The following is a 22,571-nucleotide window of genomic DNA, read 5'->3' on the forward strand; positions in this document are numbered from 1 at the left end:
AAATTTGACTCTCCTTAGGTATGTGTTCAGCTGCAATGCCCTGGTTCTGCTCTCTCCAAAGAGGGATGAATTCTTGACTTTTGAGTGCACAAAAGCCATTGAGAGCTTTGCCAGCAAAGCTCGCAGCCTAGTGCCTGTTAAGTACGAGATCATCATCATCACGGGTGACGAAAAGGGAGCAGGCACAGATGCCAATGTTTTTATTACTATCTACGGCTCCAACGGGGATTCTGGGCGTCGACAGCTCCGGCAGAAGTTCCGAAATCTCTTTGAACGCGAGCAGACGGACCGTTTCGTCCTGGAAATGCTGGACATGGGAGATTTGTGGCGGGTCCGCATGGAGCACGACAACTCTGGTCTTAGCCCCGGCTGGCTGCTGGACCGGGTGGAGGTCACCAACACGGCCAACGGTGTCACCACCATCTTCATCTGTGGGAAGTGGCTGGACAAAAAAAAGGCTGACGGACAGATCTTTAGGGTTCTTTACCCCAAATACTGAGGATGACGCCTTCTCTTAAATGTCCAGCAGGAGAAGCATCCACCTGTTGTAAAGCACTGACCAAAGAGGTTCTGCTTCTGACCAATTTCATGTCTCAGGTGATGAGGATAACTAAAAGTCATATTTTGTATGTATTTTGGCTGTCAGGAAAAATGTGCCATTCTTTGTAAACGTGCGGGTTTTGTAAGAATAATTTTTTTTTCTATTTTATATGTTTTAAACCTGTGGACTGGAAACCATTTTTGAATCCATTTCATTTTGTATCAATACCAGATTAATAAACGAGTTTCACTGGAAAGTTGTCTAAACAAGACGTATTCTTCACAAATGCATCATCTTTTAAATAAAATAACACGATTGCTTTTACAAGATGAAGCAACAGTTGCTTTTTTAAAGCTTTAACACTTTAGTGGAAAATAAGTATTACAAAATTAGCATTTTAATCTAGATTCATGTTACATGCTCCCAGATGAAGAATTTACTTTTGACATTTTATGTATTTTCCCGGGTTAAAAATCAACATATTTGATATGGTTCTATGATCAGCACAAGGTCTTGCCTAACCTAAAGATTTAGAGTAGATTAGTAGTAGCTGGATCCAGCACATGTGCTTTGCATACTCTATAGACACAGATAAGTTTGCAGCAAAGTATTGGCAAGGCCATTAGTAGAGTCCAGGTGCAGTAGTGGTGCAAACGTCTTAACATGGACTAAAATGAGTTCTATACCCTGTGGTTGAGGTGTTTAACCCTTGTGCTATCTTAGATGACCCCACCCTTACATTGACGTGTTATTCCTACCATGACAAAGGTGGATAAAGGTGGAAGATTTCATGTAATCCATGGACACCAGTGAAGATCACAAATCATTCAAGAAAAAAGATTCAACACAATGTCTAGTGGGTCTAGATGACCCAACTCCCAACGTTAAAGTGCTTAGGAGAGCACAAGGGTTATAGAGTAAATAAAGACTTTCCTAGGTTTGACTCCATCCATGCCACTACAAAAACTTTGGCCCTATTCCGGCAGAAGAACAGCTCCCTGCAGGATACTGCCACCGCCGTGTTTCACAGTAGTGAGGGTATGTTGAAATTGACACCCACAGGTATGTTGTGTACCCCACATGCTTTTGAAAAACTCTTAGGAGTAGCGACTTTCTTTAAAAAAATATTCTCTTTGCTTATTCAATCAGTTTAGATAGATGACAAAGTCTTTGTATCTTCATACAGGTAGCTTCATCAGTCTGAATGATGGAGCTACCTGGATGAGTGGCAAAACATTTCCAATAGAGATGACAGTAAAGATCCACTCTGATGAAACTTGTCTTTTTGGTGTTATTAAAATGCTCTTAGGACGGAGGAGATATATTCTAATGAACTACTGCCACTCTGCAGAAGCTATGTCCTAGAGAATAACACGTTTTTAGATTTTGGCTAAAAATGGCAAAATTATAATTAAAATACCACTTTGAAAATAGACCAAAAGATTATGAGAGCCGGACTTTTAAATCATATTCCATGACTCAACTTCAAGACAACGTCACCCAGATGAACGAGAATCCTATCCTCAAATCTTTGTAAGTTTGTTGTTGTAAATGTTTTTTTCTTTGTTTGATTTCACAGAGTTCTGAGACAGGTTCAAAACTTTTTTGGTATTTCGTTCAATTCTGCTAATAATGCACTTGTAGCCTGTTGCTTTGAGTTGGCTTTATGGTACTTGATGCTCACCAATGTTTTTCAAATGCCACAAACAATGCTTCACTTTGTCTTTGACTTGTCACATAAACGTCTAATAAAATATTTTACAGTTGTAGTTGTAATGTGACAAGATGTGCGAAAAGGATTCCCAGACCACCGTGGAGGGAAACAAATTTAATTTTCAGGTCACTCTGGGAAGGAAAACCAAAGAAGAAGAAAAACACTAAAACGTGTCCATTAAATCCAGTTTATTACAAAAAGAGCACATATAAAAGAATAATATACAAGCCATGAAATCCAAATAAAAAAGACAAAACTGAAAAGTTTGGATTTAGCAATGCAACGTTTGAGATCATTATCCTCAAAATTAGTAGTAATTATAATAAATAAAGTACAAAATTCCACTGAATGTAAATCTAACATTTACCAATTACACACTCACCCATTTCTCCACCATCACACTCATCACTAATAATGCTCTATTGCTTTAATAATAATGATAAATAGTTCTATTTTCAGATAAAATATCCTATGTGGAAAAACATTGCGCAGTCACAGCAGAACAGCAGGTTTTCGTAGACATGGATGTCGGCAGCCCTTTCACTGGCAATTTCTTTTTTGGCATATTTTCTCTTCAGTTTTGTTTTTCAGATTGAAGCAGCAAAGAAAAAAATGTTGTTGTTTTTTTTAGATATATATAATGTTTATATATATTCTTACCTTAAACCATTACAGTGGAACCTGAGAGATCATGCATTCTTAGAAAAAGTTGTGCTTTGTAATTGGTGCTTTCTTTTGGAGGAAATAAAGGAAATTCAAAAGAATGACAGACGTTAAAAATGTAAGAAAAACATTAAATAGAAGGGGAAAAAAAGAAAAACGCCTGACGTTTTTTGCAGAGCCCACGATGCAACATGCCTCTTCGCTTTGAGAACTATTTCCACAGTAAGTGACGCTTTACTAACAAGCCAGCAGCTTTTTTAAATAATGTTTTTTAAGAATGGCTTCGACTTGACAGGTGTTGTCTTCTCCTTCAGATCTCATTCTTTTTAACAGTTATGCTACACATAAGGCAATGTGGCTTCACGGACTGATTGCTGTTAATGGCTTCAACAACATGGAAATACTGTATATCCTAACACCTAAAGCGAGGCACTTGGTATGCTTCCACTTAGTTTTGAACTGAAGAGAAACACCAGAAAGAATCAAATTAAAGATTTAAAAAGATAAGGAATGTGATTCATTAAGACCTGCAACAGCATAAAGAAAGCTACTGTTTTTTTAACCAATGAAACAATTGGTTCTGGGACAAAAATATGTTCAAAAATACATTAATGTTTGTTGAGCTCAATAAAAGAGAATTTTTGATGTTGTCACTCAAATTAATCAGATTTATGTTGTTGTTGATACTCAGCTCAAATGTTTTAATTAGAAATGTTTTTTCAAACATATGAAATTTTACCTTTCAACTCAACAAGGTGTTGAACTGAGCCACTGGTTTAAGTCCTCTGATGTTGACTTTTTGCCATCTTATAGGTGTCCAATTTAAAGTAATTTATTGACTGCAAAATGTTCCATGTAAAGTGCGAGTTAATTTATTAGCTGAAAATTGGGCCACTTAGCTTAAGAATTCTCATCAAAGAACGGTCAAACTATTTTATGGAATTATACATGGAACAAAGGATTTTCGTTTTCCTTTTTTTTTTCCCTTTCCTCATTTTTCGGACAATCCTGCTTTTCTGCAAGAAAGTTTGCGTTGTGTCCCGATCAGATCCTTGTGCAACATTACTTCTTTTAGCTCTGCACTAACCACGATGTTTGCAAACTCCTGCTCCAACATCCACCACTCAAGCTTTCTAGATCCTTAAAGTTTTTTTGACTTTTATTACAATCTTGCTAATTTCAAAAGTTCTTGAATAATAGAACTGTTCACCGGCAAACTTAATAATTTTTTTATTTTGCAATTCTAGAAGAAGTGAGAGTGTATTAGTAATGAAAAGCAGATCACTTTCTTGTTTTATTTTGAAACTTGTTTTTTTTTCTTTCTAAAGATGATGTTTCTCTTTCTCTGTTTCTCATCTTACTATAAACTCATGAGTCCTTACTTTGATTCAGGAATTGTCTGATTTTGAGTGGTGAGATGTGTAAACAGTTTTAATTTTGCACAGCTAGCAAATATTTTTAAACTGGGTAATATTTCCCTATATTTTGTTTCTTATTTGGCCTAGGAAAAGCTAGATATTTAAGCCTCAACGAAAAGTAAAATATGCAAATATTTGTGGATCCGCTTTAAACTGTCAGTAAGATCAGGGAACCAACTATTTTTTAACTATTTTTACATTTCTAAAATAAATTCTATACTCATAATTCATTAAAATGTTTTGTGGAAAGAAAAAGGCCAGCAGTGGTGGTAAGAATAAAAATAAGATGATAATGTAAACAACTTTACAGAACATTGATACATTTAACATAATCATTTTTTAAACAAAAGCCCTTCCAAGGCTATGTATTGTAATATTGCATTGCTGTAATAAAGTCATTGTTTTATGTGAAAGTAATTTTTTAACTAGTGTTCTACTCATAGTATTAGTGAAATCAACCTAAAAATCCATTGTATGAAAGTCACATTTTTCAAAATTTATCTGTAGGGTTAATCAAAAACATTTTAAATAGCAAATGCATTATTGTATGTGAATTAAGAGATTAAGTTGTGTAATATTTACAGTGTGCCTGTAAAGCTGTTTACATGACCAACATATTTTTCACATATTTATTCTTGCAACCACAGCTGCCAGTTTTTTTCTGTGAAACCAACAAAAAAAATGTTTACAGTGTACTTTCATGATCACTACCTTTTTCTTTTTTATTTATTTCTTTTTTTTTTGCCAGTGAGAGGGTTCCCATATTTAAACAAGTGAGTGCAAATTCATTCAAATAAAATCAAATCACAAATTAAAAACCACTTCACTTCATTGCAGTTTGTCCACTACATCACAGCATGGGGGACAGGAGAAATTGCATTGAATGGAATGTAACAAACATCCACAGCACCACGTGAGAGACAGTGAGCGAGCTCAACAGCTCAGTCTTTGACAGTAAACATCGCACAGCCGGCGTGTGGAGATCAAACAGCAGGGCAATATATATATATATATATATATATATATATATATATATTTACCCCATTTAAAAAAAACTGCATGCAAAGCATTCCTGTTGGAAACGATGCAAAGATGAGGTAATCGTTTTTTATAGTGTGTTGTTTTTAGTGTTATTTCTAAATAAATAGATTATGACTCAGTCACCCTCAAAACAGAAAAAAATAATAGAAAGTTAAATACATACCCACAATATCTACAGTTAGTATTAAATTATGATTGTTAAATACTTAAGGCATCTCAACTGACCCACACTCTGTGTAAACTATGAAAACTTTATCACGGGTGACTCCACTACAGGAGGAGGCAGCCTCAACACCAGCAGTGCACAAGACGGAAATTTTAAAGGCCCAAAACACCACACATCTTTATGGGAATCTGTCACCAAGCCAATACGCTCAATGATCTAAATATTTATATTTATAGTTCTGACAGAACTAGAAGTCTGAAAAAGTGTGGCCCCACTAAATGGAATTTACTCCGCCCAACTCCACATTGTCTCAAAAATTGGTAATTGGAGGGGACAGTTTTTTGTTGGATCCACCTGCATGTATGCCCAAAATGTCACAAATAGAAAACAAAATAAACAACCACAAGGCTCTTGATGCCCTAAGTTTATTTTAGTGTAAAGGGGGGATTTTTTTTTTATATTGGAGTCAACGAGGAATGACTTCCTTCTAAAACCAGCCTCAAGTGATCATTTTAGTAACTGCAGCACAAGGTATTTCTTTGTTTGTGATTATTAATTTCCAATATCTTTAAACAGAGATAGAAAAGTGGGGATTCAACTCTTGGTTTGTATTTAGCTGATTTGAGAAACGTTTTCAGCTGCGTGGTCATTACCAAATGGCAAATTTTTCTATCAACTTTTCCTTCGTCACAAATGTCAAATCTGGCCACAGATATAAAACAAATGTTTTTAAAAAAATCTTGAAGTGCGAGTGTCTGCAACCTACATTATCCTTACAAATACTTCAAGATACACCTACCACCTGCACGGTAATTGTACGTTCCTTTTTCATAACGTCCCTTAAAGTGGCTGTGTACAGGTTTCAAGGGAACTGCACGATAAGCCTGCACTTCCTTTAAGACGCTTCTGTTCACAACCCTCCATGTGCCAGGAAAAAAATTCGTAGGGTTTCATGTGACTGAGGCTTAACCCTAAGTTTGTTGAAAACAACTGTCAGGCTTCTTTTTAACTTTTTTTTTCTCCTTTGCAGTCTCAAAGAGGATTTCAGAAAATGGTAAACTTAATTTCTACACCCCACATAGAAACCAGTGATCATTGTAGCAGATTTACCAATTAAACTATACCTATTTGTGTTTTCCAATGCTATGCTGCACTGTGAGCGTTATGGTGTGCCTGAGCCTTTCTTGTTTAGCCATCATAGTTTTTGGGACTGAAAAACTTTCTAAGTGTTCTTGAACGCACAATTAGAGTAAAAAAAAAAAAATTAAAAAAAAGAACCTCAACACAAAGGCAGCGAAAGCCTCTATTCAACAGTCTCAATGTTTCTCTGCTGTCCAAGTGCACTACAAGGGGGAGGCTGCCTCAGTCGCATCACGTTCTACATGTTCTAGCAATACAGCATAGCAACCAGCATAGCAACCACAAGGGAGGTCCGTCACATAAATACACAAGATCAATATGCAAAAGCTCTTCTCCCAGCTCAAACACTGCATGGATCTCTACCGAAACATGAACGGATGTGAACGCAGTACCAAAAACAGGACTTTTTGTTGCTTTAACTGTTGTCAGATGTGCTTGCTCTTTACGCAATTCGGTAAACATCAGCAGGATCCCATCGCTACCACCAAAGGGGACAGGAACACGTGCTGTGTGTCAGGGAAGCAACTGCTGACTGACCGTTTTTTTTTAAAACTGTGTATTAATTATTGTCAAAGCTCTAACAATAAGCCATGCACAGGCTTTTCTGTACCATTCTAAAAAACATGAAACCTTGCAGTTTTAGCCCACAAGCCCAGCAAAAAGATACAGATGCACAAGGGGAAATAATTTTCTCCATTGCACCTGCAGTACATAAAAGCTTCCATTAAAAAAAAGCCTTTTTTTTTTTTTTTTTTGGCTTAGTGTTGTAAAAGCACTCAAGTGGTCATGCTATATGCTAACAACCTTTAAGGGGTCATGGTCAACTTCAGCAAACATCCACTTTTACTAGGCTTTTAGTCAAACACTGCACACACACACACACACAAAACCCGTGAGCAGGTAAGCTACACTTCAACAAAATGCATTTTGGTAAAAATGTTTATAAAAAGAAAGTCCAATTCAACTCACTCACACTATTCCGCGGCAGTGAAGGAGACCTACACACAACCTCACATGACATCCAACTGAAGTTAAAGGTACAACTGTATTGCAAAAATGTCAAAAGCTGCATGATGGGATCAAAACACTCAGCTCGCCGGTGCTTGGCCCCCAAAAATGCGCACCAGGTGTCACTTATTGGTTGCTGCTACTCTACTACAACCACAAATGATCTTTAGGTAAACATAGCATCAAAGCTTTAGTGTGTGTTTTAGTGGCATTCTGGCTGGCTGAACAAGAGAAATATATATTATTTATTAATATATCACTAGAAAGAGACAGCAAAGAGTGAAAAACGCTGCGTGTGGCAACGCTTCTTTCAATCTTAGGAAATTGTGTCATGGCTTTGAGGACATGCTACACAGCCCGTGGCTACCAACAGTACAACACCACAACAGCGACAAAACCCTATTAACAACCACCAAGCTACAAGTGAACCCTGTGTACAGTAGCGTGTGTCTTTTTCTCCCAAATGAATGTGCTTCTATTTAAAGAGAGCCCTTTGCAGCCTCTCTCAGTCCTGGTTTGGCTCAGTAAAGCATGAATCAGAGGGGTTGTTATGTCACATGAAGTCTTTAGACATTTGGCAAAGCACCCCACACAATAGAAGGGGGATGAGGAGGGAGTGGAAGAAGCAAAGGAACCAAACTAGTGATCAACAAGGAGCTCAATCCCATCAGCTGTCGGGGTTCAGCTGTGTTTCGATGTCAACTCGACAGATTGGACACTTCCTGCTGGTGGCCAACCACTGGTCCACGCAGCCCTGGTGGAAGAGGTGCATGCAGGGAAGTCTCCTGCAGAAACAAGAGACAGATGAACATGGCGTCAGCAAGGATTCTCATGGGCGTGCATGAAACTCCCATAGCTGACAAATGTGCGCATATTCTGATAGTAGGAGAGAGTTAAATTTGGCATGTTTTATGAGACTTCTGTTGAGTCACTTGTCCCATATGCTTGTGCAGGTCCTGCATGCTGTAAACTGACCCTCTTTCTTTATACTGAGGTGTACTTGGACCCTTAGGTGTGCTACGTACACACTGTACATATATATATATATATATATAATGTGCGATCAACTAGAACTGGCATTTTTGAACGCGCTTTTAGCATTTGGTGTTCCCATGCTGTTGATACCCGATACTAGTGCATGTCCTCACAGTTGGAAGAGGCTGTGAAATATCAAAGCAGTGCAAATCTCGTAATCCAGCTCCAGGTTTTATCTTTCACAGCTCTAACTCCAATATGTGAAAGACTTGGTGTCATATAATTCCATCTGGGTACAAACCGAAATTATTAATTCATGATCAATGTTCAAATAGGTGGCACTTTCCGTGAAATCACTACCAAATCTTAGTCTCTGATTGGTCACAGTTCAACTGGTTTAACTTTCAAAGATCATTCAAAGGCAGCATGTTTTGAACAAAGCCAAAAATGGCCCTAAAAAACTTGCATAGTTATGCATGAAGGTGAGAATTTTGAAAACAGAAGCCCAAAACACGCATTTATGCACGTTTATATGGACTTTTCCTGATAAGTGGCCGCTTGAAATTACGCTTCTGAGCCAGGTGTGAACGTAGCATAAAACCCCCTGTCCAACTTGGTTTATAACAAACATGAAGTCATTGTAGAAAGAAAAATGCTTCCAGTCATTTAGCAGCAGTTTTAAAAAATGTCTCCATCTTTGCAAAAACATATTCTACCAACATGTCTCAAGGAAGAAAAAAATTAAGGTTAAATCAAGCATTAATGCCATTGCAGTTTTCTTATTTTAATGTATGACATATAAAGTCTAGTTTCAAAACATTCAAGTGAAAAGGTTTCATTATGTTACCAAATTTAAGATATTTATTACCTTGAACTTCAAACTTTTATGGGTCAGATTGTGCAAAATATTTTCTTAAAGATTTTTTACTCCAAAGGATGAGAGAGAATCTTGATGTATTCTTGGAAATATCAGATTGGACATGTTTCCATAAAAGTATTTTTTTTAATCTGACAAATTTAAAGTTTATTCTAAACTAATGTTTTAGGCTGAATTTGGGTAGAAAACTTTAAAAAAAACAGAGAATATAACACTTAAACATTATTGACGCACTTCGATTGTTCACTTTTTTTCTCTCCAGCTATGGCTTTTATGCTTTTCTGACTTACACTTTTTTTACATGAATTTGAAAAATTAACCCACACAAATGTTAATTTCTTTGATGACATTTTTTTTATTAATATTTTAAAAAAAACATTGAGATGTGTTTTTGTGGCTTTCATCAACTGGTTTAAAAAACATCTTGCTTCCAAAAATACATAATTTTCTGTCCACTCTTTGATGTAGTGGGCTTTTCAGGGTTAAAAGTCAATTCTAGTGCTAAACTGCCTTTTCTTTTTGCACCGTAATTTATAGATTCAAGCTAAATCCCTCACCTGACATCCTCTCCATCCTCCAGCATGGACAAACAGATTGTACACTTTTCATCCACATCTGTTTCCTCCTCTGCTTCCCCAGTCTTCAGCTGCAGAGGCTTTCTCTATCAGATCACACGTAAAGAGTTAAAAAAATGGACTGCTTTTTTGTTAGTGTGACCTTGTTTGCTGTCACACCTTCTTATACTTGTGAGGAAATGTGAATCTCTCGATTGTTGTCTGCACAGCTCCTCTGCTGACACTCCCAAGTCGGTCCTCCAGCTGCAAAAGCTCCTGCAAAAAGAGGAGTGGTGTTTAATATGAAGGGGCACTCAACACACAGCAGCTGAGGTGACAATGCTTTCTTTTTCGAGGTCAGAAAAGCCCCTCAAAGCTTTCATCTTAAGCAAGAAGCAAACTGGTCAAAAGCTTGGAGACAGCAGCTAAATTTACCCAGAGCAGAATGGCACCGTGTCACATGAGAATAAAGTATTTCAAACAAATTTAGAAACAGATTCACCTCGTAACTTTCCCGCACAGCAGTGGCATGTCTCGAGGGATTCAGACTTTGAAAAGCCAACAGATGCAGCTGTGGGTATGGGTAGTTTCTGATTTCATGCACAACCTAGTTAAACAAAAGGATTCTGTTACTTCATTTTCACTTTGGAGAAAAATCACATTCAGGTCACATAACATTTGATTTGTTTTAACAAATTACAGCGTTCATGGGTTGCAGGAGGTAAAACCAGCATACCAGTTGAGCAGAGGCAGAGTTCCTGGGGAAGTGGTGCATTCGGGGGGAGACTAAATAATGCTGATAGTGCTGAGGAAGCTGCTGAAACTGGTACTGGTGAGGGAGCCCGGCATCTACGCTGAGATCCCTGAAGGAGGACAGGTGTGTGACAAAAGATGTATTATGACTCATGCCAGACAGTGTGACAAATGGTCCGGTGCAGAGATAGACAGTTGGGATAACTTCTCCACTCTGCAGGACTCATTAGTGTCAGACAGACTCACCAGTCGGTGCCTTCTGCCAAGTACCGTGGCTGTTGAGATATTGGTTGGGGAATATGGAGTGGAGGGGGGTATTCATAGCCTGATCGTAGTCTGTGGTGGTTCTGAGGAATACGATCCTGTGTTCTTCTGAAATCGGATGATGTTGGGTTTTATTTTTCCTGCTTGTGCATCTCTATTTGTGTTGACTGTAGATGAGTGACTACCTGGAATGCGGGAGGATCCTGCGGTGCTGCGCCTCTAGGAGCTGCTGCTGGATGAGGTATTGCTGGTGCAAGGCCTGAGGTAGGAATGAGGGCCATGAAGGCCACATCCTGAAACTGAGGGGGTGCGGATAGGGCAGTGTGGTGGTGTGTGGGGGACAGGTTGGCGGCCAGGCCTGTCTGTGGGGGCTGGCTGGCAGTTCCCAGAGAAAACTTAGCTGTGATGGGTGCCTGTGGAGCGCCCAGGTGAAAGTGTCGGCAGGAGGTTGCATGACTGTGCTGATGCCTGCTGAAGTGCACGCCTACGGAAAATCAAGGGAAGAGATCAGATCAGCCTAGTCAATGGAAAACACCAAAACAAACACCATAGTAGTAGACGTGACATGAAAACACAAGACGTGACAGACAACAGAGATGGGAACTTGGACTTGTGGCTCACACAAGTCTTAAATGCCAGGACTTGAGGTTTAACCTTTAGCTCTTGTGAAATTTTATTTGATTTGATTTTAACCATCTTGTGTTAATAAAACCTAATTTTAAACAAAAACCCTGAGGCTTGACTAAAAAACTTGTAAAAAGTAACAAGCCCCCGCCTTTTATTTTCAAATTTGAACCAAACCTGGAGGCATCGCTGCTGCAGTTTTCTCAAATGACCACTAGAGGCTGGTGTCAAAAGGGAGCAACTTTCCATCGATTCCTATGGCTTTATTTTGAAAATAAACATATGTACAAAAAGAATTGTTTCAATTTCTAGTGCTGTATTTTCTATTCATGACCACTGTGGGGTTGTGTTGTTTTTTAACACCTTGTTAAAGGTATGTTGCTCCGTACCATTTAATCCAGAACTCTGGATTTAGCATCACCTTGAACGGGAAAATACACCAAATAGTTTTGTATGTATTTGGAAAAAGACTTTTCATTACAAGTGTACGACTTTGAGGATCAGTCTGATGGTTTGTGCACTGATACTGTGTGTGAAGCCGTATGCATGCGTTTAAACTATAAACGGAGTCTGGTTTAATTTTTACCTTAAGCTCAGTTAGCACAAAGTGTATGACCTATTTTAAATTTGCAGCCAAATAAGGAAAATAGAGTAGAAGAGAGAATATCAAGCACATAAATGCAGCACCCCTAAATGGGCTATCAAGATTGAAGAGATACAGGGATTATCATTGCATCTTTCAGAGAATAAATTCAACTTTAATTGGTCTAATTATGTGATCTAAAACATTGGTTTCAAAAATGGAAGGATGAAAGTCGTGTTTGCTGGATAAATTCCGTGATTAGTCAAAGATTAGTCAATTAAAGCATGGTTTGTTTAAATAACAATCAGAGTGTAGAATCAACTTGATTTCCTCCAGGGACTTTTATTTGCCACTGCATTAAAACGATGTGTGAAAAATTGATGCCGCACGCCGCACTCCCCGCCTACTTTTGACCCGCCATCACTGGCTAAGCGGCTGCTACATGCCCCTCACTCTCCCCCGTAACCTGTGCCACCCCGAAAAATAACACTTTTTTTAAAAAATGGCAGCGTATCTGTAGGTTCTACGTGTAGCAACCGTTTTATGTTTTGGTTTTCCTGGGCTTGACAAACAGGTCGAGGCCATTTTACAAGAGCCTGCAAAAGTAAATTATTTGATTTTCTTGGCAACAGGATGTTTTTACTAACCACGCCCACAGTCCTAATACGTTAATGTGGTATATCATTTTGTTCAGCTTGTATAACATTGTCACAATATTCCAGTAAAATTTGCAAGCTCGCCACGAAAACGCCGTTCAAAATCTATAACTTCTAAAAGCAAACTTTTTTCCAAAGTAGCTTCCCAATGGTCCATGAGGAGTTAAGAGGTGATAGATCTAAATCCCTAGGAGGAGTTTAAATTTGTAGCTGGTTCTAAAGTTGTTTTTTTTTTTTTTTATTCAAATTGGCCTCTTCCCGAGGTCACAGGTCAACAAAACTTTAGTTGTGGTTGTACACTTAACCTGGGTGTGTAAAAATTTCATGGCAATCATTCAAAGAAAAATTTTCTTTTCCCATAGTGTGGGAAAATAGTCAAATTTTGCGCTTTGGTTAAAAATAAATAAATAAATAAACGCCAAGCGGGAGGTTCTGTAGCTATCCTATAATACTTAAAAAAAATTCCTCTGTATACCCCAGACATTTCACTTTTTTGCCATTTTTCCCCCGCTGTGATGACATTTATTTTTCGGAGTGGACGTTCACCATGCCGCAATTTAATTTTTGTTGGTGGCAAATTTTGGCGAGTTTTTGAGAATGTGGTGGGGCGAAATGTTCGCAGTAAGGAAGAAGAATGGCAAAACAATGTGGTCCAGGACCGCTGTAAAACAGAATGATTAATGAGAGTAAAACAGACTAAACTAAACAAATCTAAATTTAGCAGAATTCAGTTTAGACGTATCTTTCAGCGCTAAAATAAATCAATCCTAATTAAGCTGAGACAACCAGTAGTTGCTCTTCTTGAAATTAAAATTACCGGTATGTGTATTTTACCACAAACCAAGTGGAACGTCAGAATCCATTTCTGGTATTTCCGTCACACTGATGTTACCATCAGCTCTTATGGGCTAAGCTAAACAAATGTGAATTTTTTCTTCCAAAAATATTCAACGGCTACTTTTAATTCTATCAACAGGAATCCGTGGTTTTGCTTCTTAGCAGCTCAGTTAGAGATATGAGAAGCCGGTGAAGCCAAAAAGCCATGAGCAAAAGCTGAAAGATTCAGCAGAAACAGCAGATTGGTTGATCGAGTGCCAACATGCTTTGTTTGAAACCTGATAAAAAAGGATCTTAGTGTGAGGCTCATATATCAAATGATTGGCCTCTGTGCCCTTCAGGAGTTCCAACAGCTGACATGAATAATTAACATATACTGCAGAGCTGCAGTATATGTTAATTATGACATCACTGAATGTACAAAAACAGTAGGCTGGTGCTGGATAGTCTCCCATCCAAACATAGCTCACTCCACCTCAGCCCTGCTTTGCTGCACAGGCAGCAGCCCCTCCTCCACAAAGTGGCTGCAGCACGCCATGTGAGTGACGGCGCAAGGGCCACACCCACTTGCAACTGCAGCACTCTGGCATGAACCCCTCCTCAAGCTCCTTTTGTTTCACACATATCACACCTCCCCTTTTCGCTTTACTCCCATCCTCTGCTGCGGCATTCGTTCATCATCTTTTGCTGTGCTCACAGGCGGAGGCTGCTCCATGCAGCTAAAAAGAAAAGCTGGTGTAAAGGCCGTCGCATAGCCCACACTTCAACACTTTTTCCTGATATCTCCCCCCCCCAATTTGCCTCGGATTGATAGACGCGGTCATTTGACTGCAGCAGCTGCACGCGAACGTGTGCATCACCATGTTATTTATAAATCCGTCGTTGAAAAGAAGATAGACACAGGTCATTCCTTTCTGAACATAAATTACCTTAAATCTGCCTCACAATTTAAGTTTTAAACTGTTTTACACAGCATTTAAATTAGCATGTTTTTTTTTAAATCAAATTCTGCAAAAAGACTGTGGTTCGAAAATGTACTCTCTTTGGTTTCCTCGTGGTTGGCCTATTAGTCTGGGTACATTCACACTGTTCCTGAACCACACCAGGGTTCATTTCCAAAAGAAACAGCACCTTTTCTCTTGTTTAATCTATATCAGAGTTTCAATGGGCCTTCACACTCCGACAACTTAACACCGGAGCTTAAGCTACAGTGTTGACACTCTTTCACCGTAACTCTTCAACTGTTTACGCAATTAACGCAATTCCAGCAGATTCTGAAGCAGACAAAAGTAGCCTTGCGCTGATACGCAACAGTAGTGAAGCGCTTTTGCGTAAAAGTTTGAAGAAGTAAGTTAAAGACCATGTGTTTTTTAGGCGTCACATGTGACATTTCCTGTTTTAAAGGGTTAAAGGAATAAAACTTTGATGGAGACCAAACATGCTAATGTGTAAAAGCCTTCACAATATCTTCGGTTATAGCTAAAGTTTCCAAAAACAACACATTAACATTTTGTAGCCAAAATACGTGACCATTTGTTCTTTAAATGTTGGGTTTAAAATGGCTACTTGGTTGAAAGCTTTGTTTAAAAATGTACTTAAATTAAATCACTGAATACTTGTTTACTGGACAATGCAGACATTGCATTAATGTTATATATATATATATATATATATATATATATATATATTATAATATATAACAATACATGTTCTGATTTTTAAACTGGATGGTTTAGTCTTCAGGAAGTCGGCTTTATCTAGAAAGCACATGAGTTCACCTGCACTCAACAGGTCCACCCACCTTAAAACAAAGGTCTTGGTTCTTTTGTAAATGAACCCTGATGTGACAAGTAGGATTCATTTAGATTTTGACAGACAATCCAGCTAAAACAACAGCAAAAGCAAGACAATCCTTAAGTAAAAACAGCCGTGTCAATTATGAATAAAGTCATGTGTGGCACACATCTAAAGAAATACTTAATAAAATAAACTTCAGAAAAGGTCTGGCACAGTCAATAGAGCCACTGATTAAATACAGATCTGACAGGTTTTAATATATGACAGTTAAATAACATTAAATTAAAATCTGTCAACTTTCTAAATTATTTGTTTGTCTTTCCAGGAATTTTAAATTAAACTGAAGAAGGCTGGGAGTTTTATTGCCATAATAATAAATTATTACATTGAAATTCAACAGAAAAGCAGCTTTTTGCCTGAAAAAAAAGTAAGAAATGTTTGGAAATAAATTGATTAACCTTTTTTAGACCCAGACCTCTTTATATGTATTAGCTAGGATTAGCAAGAGCAACCAGGTTTTTAATTTCTTGTTTTTCTGTTTGGTTTCACTCAATACTGGCCCCAGTATATAAGCAGACGTTGTAATGGTTTGATTTATTCAGACAGTTTGGTCCATTCCCTCCAGGACAGTGTGAATGGAGACCACATAAAGATGTATTTTAATCTACGTTCTTGTCTATTTGAAAGGAACCCCTGAGAAGATGCTACTGTAAAGAGCCCTAAAAGCGCAATAAGATATATGCTGTTTGTTCCACCAAAACAAATTCTGAAGAGCAACTGACAGTTTTACACTTAAGAAAGGCTCTCAGCCAATCCCTGCTCTAAGCCAACTAAATAAATTTAAATACTAACATGGGTTCCATTTAAAAATCCACAAAAAACAACATCATAGTTTGGGTAAAATGTGATGTCAGAGTACCAAAAATAAAGTAACCAAGTATGGCAGTAAAAATGTTTCATTGTTAAGGTCATTTCAAAAAATTTTTTTTGTAAAAAGATCGAATAAACTTGAGCTCAAACTTGAATGGTGTCGAACGTGCAGTTTTGTTGATGGTCAGGTTAGACAAAGGACTCACTTGTTGAGAGTTTTGATTAAAACCGGTGCTCTGATCAGAAGCCATCAGCTGGAAACAGGTAGAGTTGTTCTCTGGCTCTGAGATAAAGCTGAGACCTGCTTCAGAAAAGGGGACTGTAAATCTCAGGATGAGGGAGAAGCTGGGTTTTCCATTCCAGGAACAGTTTCCATAGCAACCAAATTTGAACTTAACATGCTGAGTGGCTGGTGTTCTTCAACAAACTGAGCAGTTCTCACCGACTCCTCCTCTTCTACCTAATGTATCTTTGTAATAATGAAAGGGATAGTATAACTTTTTAATCATCCAGCAATATATAAAAATTCTAAAAGTATTTCTATAAATTATAACATATATAGTGTTTTTATAGCTTATAGCAATAACAGTTCAAGTATTGAAACTCTTCAAATGAAAGAACAAACTCTAACTTCTTTATTACAGCTAGAAAGGATAGCATTTCAAAATGTAAAGTCTCACTGAATCATCTTATAAACTATTGCAAAAAGTGTTTCCAGGGGTCTTTTAATTATTATGCAGTTTTGAGACAAGATAAAAACAACTGTCATTTTCAAGGACATGTTGTCTGCAGAGCAGCAGGAGTTCATTAGAACTTTGCCACCGAGTTGTGGGTGGGCCAGAAGGATCTCAGCCCCCTTCCCCTCCCTGTTGCTGAGAGCTCTCCGTTTACACACCGTCCTGCTAGCTTACACCCCCAACCTAGCATTATGCAACAACAATGGCAAGCAGTATTGAAGCAATCCAGCATTACATTTATGTATCAGATGCCAGAGTGGAGCGGAGCAGGAAGCTTGTAGCCCGCCCAGCCTATTTTCTACGTAACAAATAGGATCTTATTCAAACATCGTTGTTCCATCTGCCACTGATTACCAACCCCCCCCCCCCAAAAAAAAAACTCTAAAATATAATATTAAGATTAATATTCTTTGTATTTGTCTTCCAGAAAAATACCACAAGAACATGTTAAAAAAAACAAGCAAAAATTTCCTCCATCTTTAAAGTCTACAAACCATCACATTATGTTTCAACGTGTTCTATTTGTTGCTGTTATGCAGAGAAATATGTTCAAATCTGGATTAGATAGATCAAGCTGGACTTTTCAGCTCATCTTTGTGTCAAGAAATTAAGGGAAAAGAAGTGAAGCCTAAATTGCGCACAGCCTTGTTGTTCCCATTGATTTTTCTTTTTGGCACCGGCACCAATCTGTGTGCTGGGATTAAAATAGAGCTGGTGGTCTTGCTGTTGTGAGTCAGAGCTGTAACGCTAGATCTGTGATTGTCCCCCCCCTATAATATGCTCGTCTCTGACTGAGCATAACAAAGTTATTTTTCCCCAAAGGTCTTTTGAGATTTGTACGCTAATAAAACCCAATGTCTTAGAAACACATTGAAGTGTAATCATTTTTCTTAAAAGTAACTAAAAAAAAAAATCATTGAAAACATGGTTTGTTAAATTACTTCCATCAAACTGAGTGTTTACTTTACATTTAGAGCTGTTCTAAACTTCCTGAAAAGTTAATTAGCATTTTGTTAAAGACATAATTCCAGCACATACCTTCAAGAAATCCACATTAACATGTGTAATATGATAAATATCTGAGGATTTTTTCCCCCCACTTATACCAACTTCTGTGTTAACACCAATGAGCACCAATGAGTGGACGTGAGCGAGGCAGCGTTTCCATTTAAAGTGAATGGATTTAGACGGCATTTGATCAGCAAATATCAATGTGTTGCTTATTGATTGATCTTTTTTTTTTTTAAAGTAATGCTGTGGGTGCTCCTGCTCCAAAAATAAGCCGAGCGGCAGCTTGAGGAGACTGTCAAAGACAGCTGAAAAATGAGAGCACATAGAAAGTGAGGGGACTGTCTCAGTGACAGCACGGTGTGGGGGTGGGGGGCAGAGGAGGAAGAGGGAGGGAACACATGGAAATCAGCAAAAAGCACACTGAAGGTTAGGAAGAGAACTAGTCTTTATTGGAAAAATATTAGTGTGTTTGGCACTGTGTGATAAACGTAATAATAGGAGTAATATAGCCTACATAGTACCATGCAAATAAAAAAGGCCCGACCATGCTCTTCTTAGAGGGTTAACAGAACAGAAGCAGCATCCAATGAGTAGATGTAGATGCTTACAGCACATTTCAGTAGAGCAGGGACATCTCTAAAGAAAGATTACATTGGAATCTGCTGTTCAATGTGGAAAAAACAAAAAGCAGAAAAAAATGACCATGCATTAGGTTCTAATACAAAGAACATAAGGTAGAAAAATCACAACCAAAAGAATAAAAGACATTTTGATTCTAAAGAAAAAAGGATTTCTACAGCAGTGCAGGATATAAACATTCCTGTAAAGTGAATAGCATTCTGGAAATAAGTTCTCAAAAGAGGGGAGGAACTGCAACTTTTCTTAGGGAATCAATTCAGTGCAGGAACACAACTTTAACCAGCTGTTTGGACGCCACATTAACAGGTGTGGCGGACCATCAAAAATCATTCAAGTTGTTGGTTTTAAGCATCGACTGTATAGAAGAATTGGACTGAGTGGCCCCTCCCCCCGCGTTCCAAACTGGACCAACCCACTGGCTCCAAGAAACCAAAATCACAGACTTCTATTGAGAAATAAACTGTTATTATATAATTATACCACCTTATTTATTTTATAATTATTTTGCTTCTCTATTATTCTATTTTTCTTTATGATTACAATCCTGCTACTGTAACGCACAATTTCCCAAATTCTGATATTTATTAGAATAACCATTCTTTCTCTGCTACCTTTTTTTAATATGCTCTAACTAAATCGATTTTTTTTCATCATATTTTTGCTTTATTGCAAGAAATTCCCCAATCAGATGCCTCAACATTATGTGGTCTCCCGTCAAATATTCCAAATGTTTGACAGGTAGCGGTTGTGTCCAAATTCCTTCCCAACTCACTACATAGTGCACTATATAGTATGTTGGCCAAATTTTAGGGCTATCTGAATCTACAATTCTAAAAATGCCCAAGAAATTTCTCAGAAGTCTCTGCGAAAAACCAGTGTGCATCAATGATCACCAGACTGGCAAATATAGACTGCAATGCATTGAATTTGAACAATTTTTAAATGTGGGAGAATGTGTTTTACTTTAAAAAAAAACTCATCATACAGTGAAATCATAAATAGTCTTCATAAAATGTTTGTATTTATGGGGTTTTTACTTCGGGAAGTAAAGGAAGATATATTTCCAGTTTTAAAAAACAAAAGTGAGCGTAGTGACCAAATAGCTTTTAAAATCCTGGACACTAGATAGCCCCGCACTGTAGGGCAAGGTTGATAAAAATCTATCTGAATCAATCCAAGCTTAATAAATCAATAATCAATTAATAAAAGTAGAGACCAATCTTTTATGCCTTTCTTTTTCTGGCGACCTGATGCAAAACAGCAGCAAAATCCAAAGTCCCCTAACTTGATGCTAACGTATAATGGAATTTCCCATAGGACGGCTAATGCTAATGCTTGTTCGACCTAAACATACAGCCGTTTTAATAGGTGACGTCACACTCACTCACTCAGTCCAGTTCTCTACTGCAATCAATGGCTTTAAGCGAGTCGTTAAAAATAGTGATGGGAAGACACTCCATTTACTGCAAATTCTGGCAAAATGCACCCATATTTTATATAATCTAATTATATATTATATAATGTAAGCAAAGGATCAAAATGTATCCACTTTACAGAAATTTACAGCAGAATGTCGTCTTTTCACACCAAATGGGAGAATCACAATGACAGCCTGCAGTACTTAGAAAAAATTATAATGCTACTACGGGTTATTTACTAAAGAGCAACGTGACAGTTTAAAAAATAAGGACAAACTGTTTTCTACAGAAAGTGTTATTCTTTAGTCTGTTACACAGAAGGATACGGCATGAGTGGGAACTCGGTTTTAATGCCAATGTCGTCTTCAGATGGAAAGAGGAAATGAGGTAGAAGGGGTTCACAATACAGCTAGATGCAGAGAACAGGCAGAGGCTACGGCAGACAGCAGCAGATGATCGTTAGCTACACAATGGAGGGGGACAAAGGTCTGAGAAATGCGGAATGTGGAGCCAGCCTCGATACTATGGAACAGGAAAAAAGAACACAAATAAAAGCACAATGAAATCATTGGTGCTACTGCATGAAGTTTCTCACAATGCTCTTGTCATGTCACTACTATTATTATTACATAATCAACACAGATGGCCTGCTGCAGTTTGTGTCCAATTTTTATATTTGTTTGAATTTTAGAGCAGCTGCCTGCAGCTGCAGCATTTCCAATTATTCCGCTAAAACCTCAAACGTCACACAAAGAATAAACGACTGCGTGCTAACAAAGACGAAAAAAGAGCCGCTCCTCGCGTTCATTTTTCCCCTAGACGTTCAAATATAGTCATTTTACATCCATTTATATTAGGATAATTAGTTAAGTCGAAATTCTGTAAAGAATTGGCGTTAAATGACCGCGAATGCAACACGGCGTAAATAAAAACGGGACGAAAGAAAACAAATAGCTGAGGTTCCTTGTAATAAAAGCGAGGTACAAAATGTCCATTGTTTTTGTCTAAATGGATCGTTTTCCATTAAATATATTCGTGACGGTGTTTAAACGGTTAATTTGACTCGGCTAGCAAGACAGCTAATGTGAATGTTGCGTTTGGGTTCAGGCAGCTCTGTTTACATCATGTCGATTTTTTTTAAAGGAAGAAACGGCGAGCTGGAGATGATGAAGGCGCTTGAATCGGGTCGTCATACCTCTATTTCTAACTGAGCTGAAGTCGGGGAGAACCAGATATCCAACATGGACTAACACCATCCTGGATCCTTCTTTGTTGTGAGTCCAGCCAGCGAGACAGATGGTCCATGGAAATGATCCGCTCCAGTTGCCCGCACATTCAAACGGACAGGCTGCTCTGCCGCACACAGGGGCCGGGCAGCCAATCACTGGACCCGGCAAACCGCGACCCCTTCGGCTTTGACAGCCGGATCCTCCAATGGCGTCAGCGCCGAGGTGGGAGGCTTTTATTTTGGAAATCCCGCTTAGTTTTTATGTTTTTCTGTCATAAAGAATCGTGCACCTTATGTTTTAGGAAATTAAGAAAGCTAAAACATAAAAACTGTTTTGTAACAAATTAAGCCACATACGGGCAAGTTATGCATGGACTAATCTAAAATGTAGACATTTGTTTTAATGCTTATTTTGCATTTTTAAACGTCTGCAAAAACAAAAAGCTTATAACCCCCCCCAAAAAAACAAAAAAACCCATCTGAGAATGATTAGAAGATTTTCTGCAAAGAATCTAACTTGTCATTTTTGTCTTCATTAAATTATTAAACCTGAAATAAAAGCCAGACTTTTGTGCTAAAACTCAGAATTTACAGATTTAAAGCAAATTTCTAGAAACTGGGCTAAATATTCCCCTGAAAAAAGGAAGAACATCTGCATGAGTCTTGAAAATTTGTGTTGTTCAAATGTTGTCCACTATTATCACTATCCCTTGATTTCTTTTTTGTTTGAACCAGTGAATCCGTTGTCAACAGCATTTCTCAGCAAAAAAACAAGACTAAAATTGTGGTTCAAGTACAAATAACACATCTCATGGTATTTTTATTTACTGTTTCTGTGAAGTATTGCTGAGAAATGACCAAATAATGTCCATGCCTGAAGTATTTTCCCTGAAGGATAAGAGAACAGATGGACATGGGGAAGCTTAGGGGGTTACTAAACCCTGTGTCCCATATGTTCTTCTCTTCCAATTCCCACCACAAAATACTCCAAACCAGCTTTGAGAAACGCTGGGAACTTTATCCTTGCTTTCATTTCATGTTAAGTAAAAGTCCTATT

General features: G+C 38.0%; 2 protein-coding genes and 1 long non-coding RNA gene across 3 annotated transcripts in view; 2 read left to right on the top strand and 1 right to left on the bottom strand.

The window, feature by feature from the left end:
• Nucleotides 1–6,818, top strand: part of loxhd1a (lipoxygenase homology PLAT domains 1a) — a 42,725-nt gene extending 35,907 nt beyond the window's left edge. Inside the window, exon 41 of the mRNA XM_078956145.1 lies at nt 19–6,818. Coding sequence (XP_078812271.1) covers nt 19–499 — 481 coding nt within the window. The 3' untranslated portion in view covers nt 500–6,818. The remainder of the gene's footprint in view (nt 1–18) is intronic.
• On the bottom strand, nt 2,429–22,105 carry ark2ca (arkadia (RNF111) C-terminal like ring finger ubiquitin ligase 2Ca). Its single transcript, XM_011481568.4, is given in 9 exon segments — nt 2,429–8,476; nt 10,101–10,204; nt 10,278–10,373; nt 10,600–10,704; nt 10,834–10,960; nt 11,097–11,222; nt 11,300–11,397; nt 11,399–11,598; nt 21,482–22,105. Coding segments are annotated over 9 exon segments (1,035 nt in total). The 5' UTR covers nt 21,543–22,105; the 3' UTR covers nt 2,429–8,358.
• LOC111948347 (uncharacterized) lies at nt 16,847–21,567 on the top strand. Its single transcript, XR_002874314.2, has 2 exons — nt 16,847–21,266; nt 21,430–21,567. It is a non-coding gene; the product is annotated as an uncharacterized LOC111948347 (long non-coding RNA).
• Nucleotides 22,106–22,571: the final 466 nt, after the last annotated feature.

Source organism: Oryzias latipes, chromosome 12, assembly GCF_053564925.1.
Source record: "Oryzias latipes strain Hd-rR chromosome 12, Olatipes_Hd-rR_3.1".
Classification (NCBI taxonomy): domain Eukaryota; kingdom Metazoa; phylum Chordata; class Actinopteri; order Beloniformes; family Adrianichthyidae; genus Oryzias; species Oryzias latipes.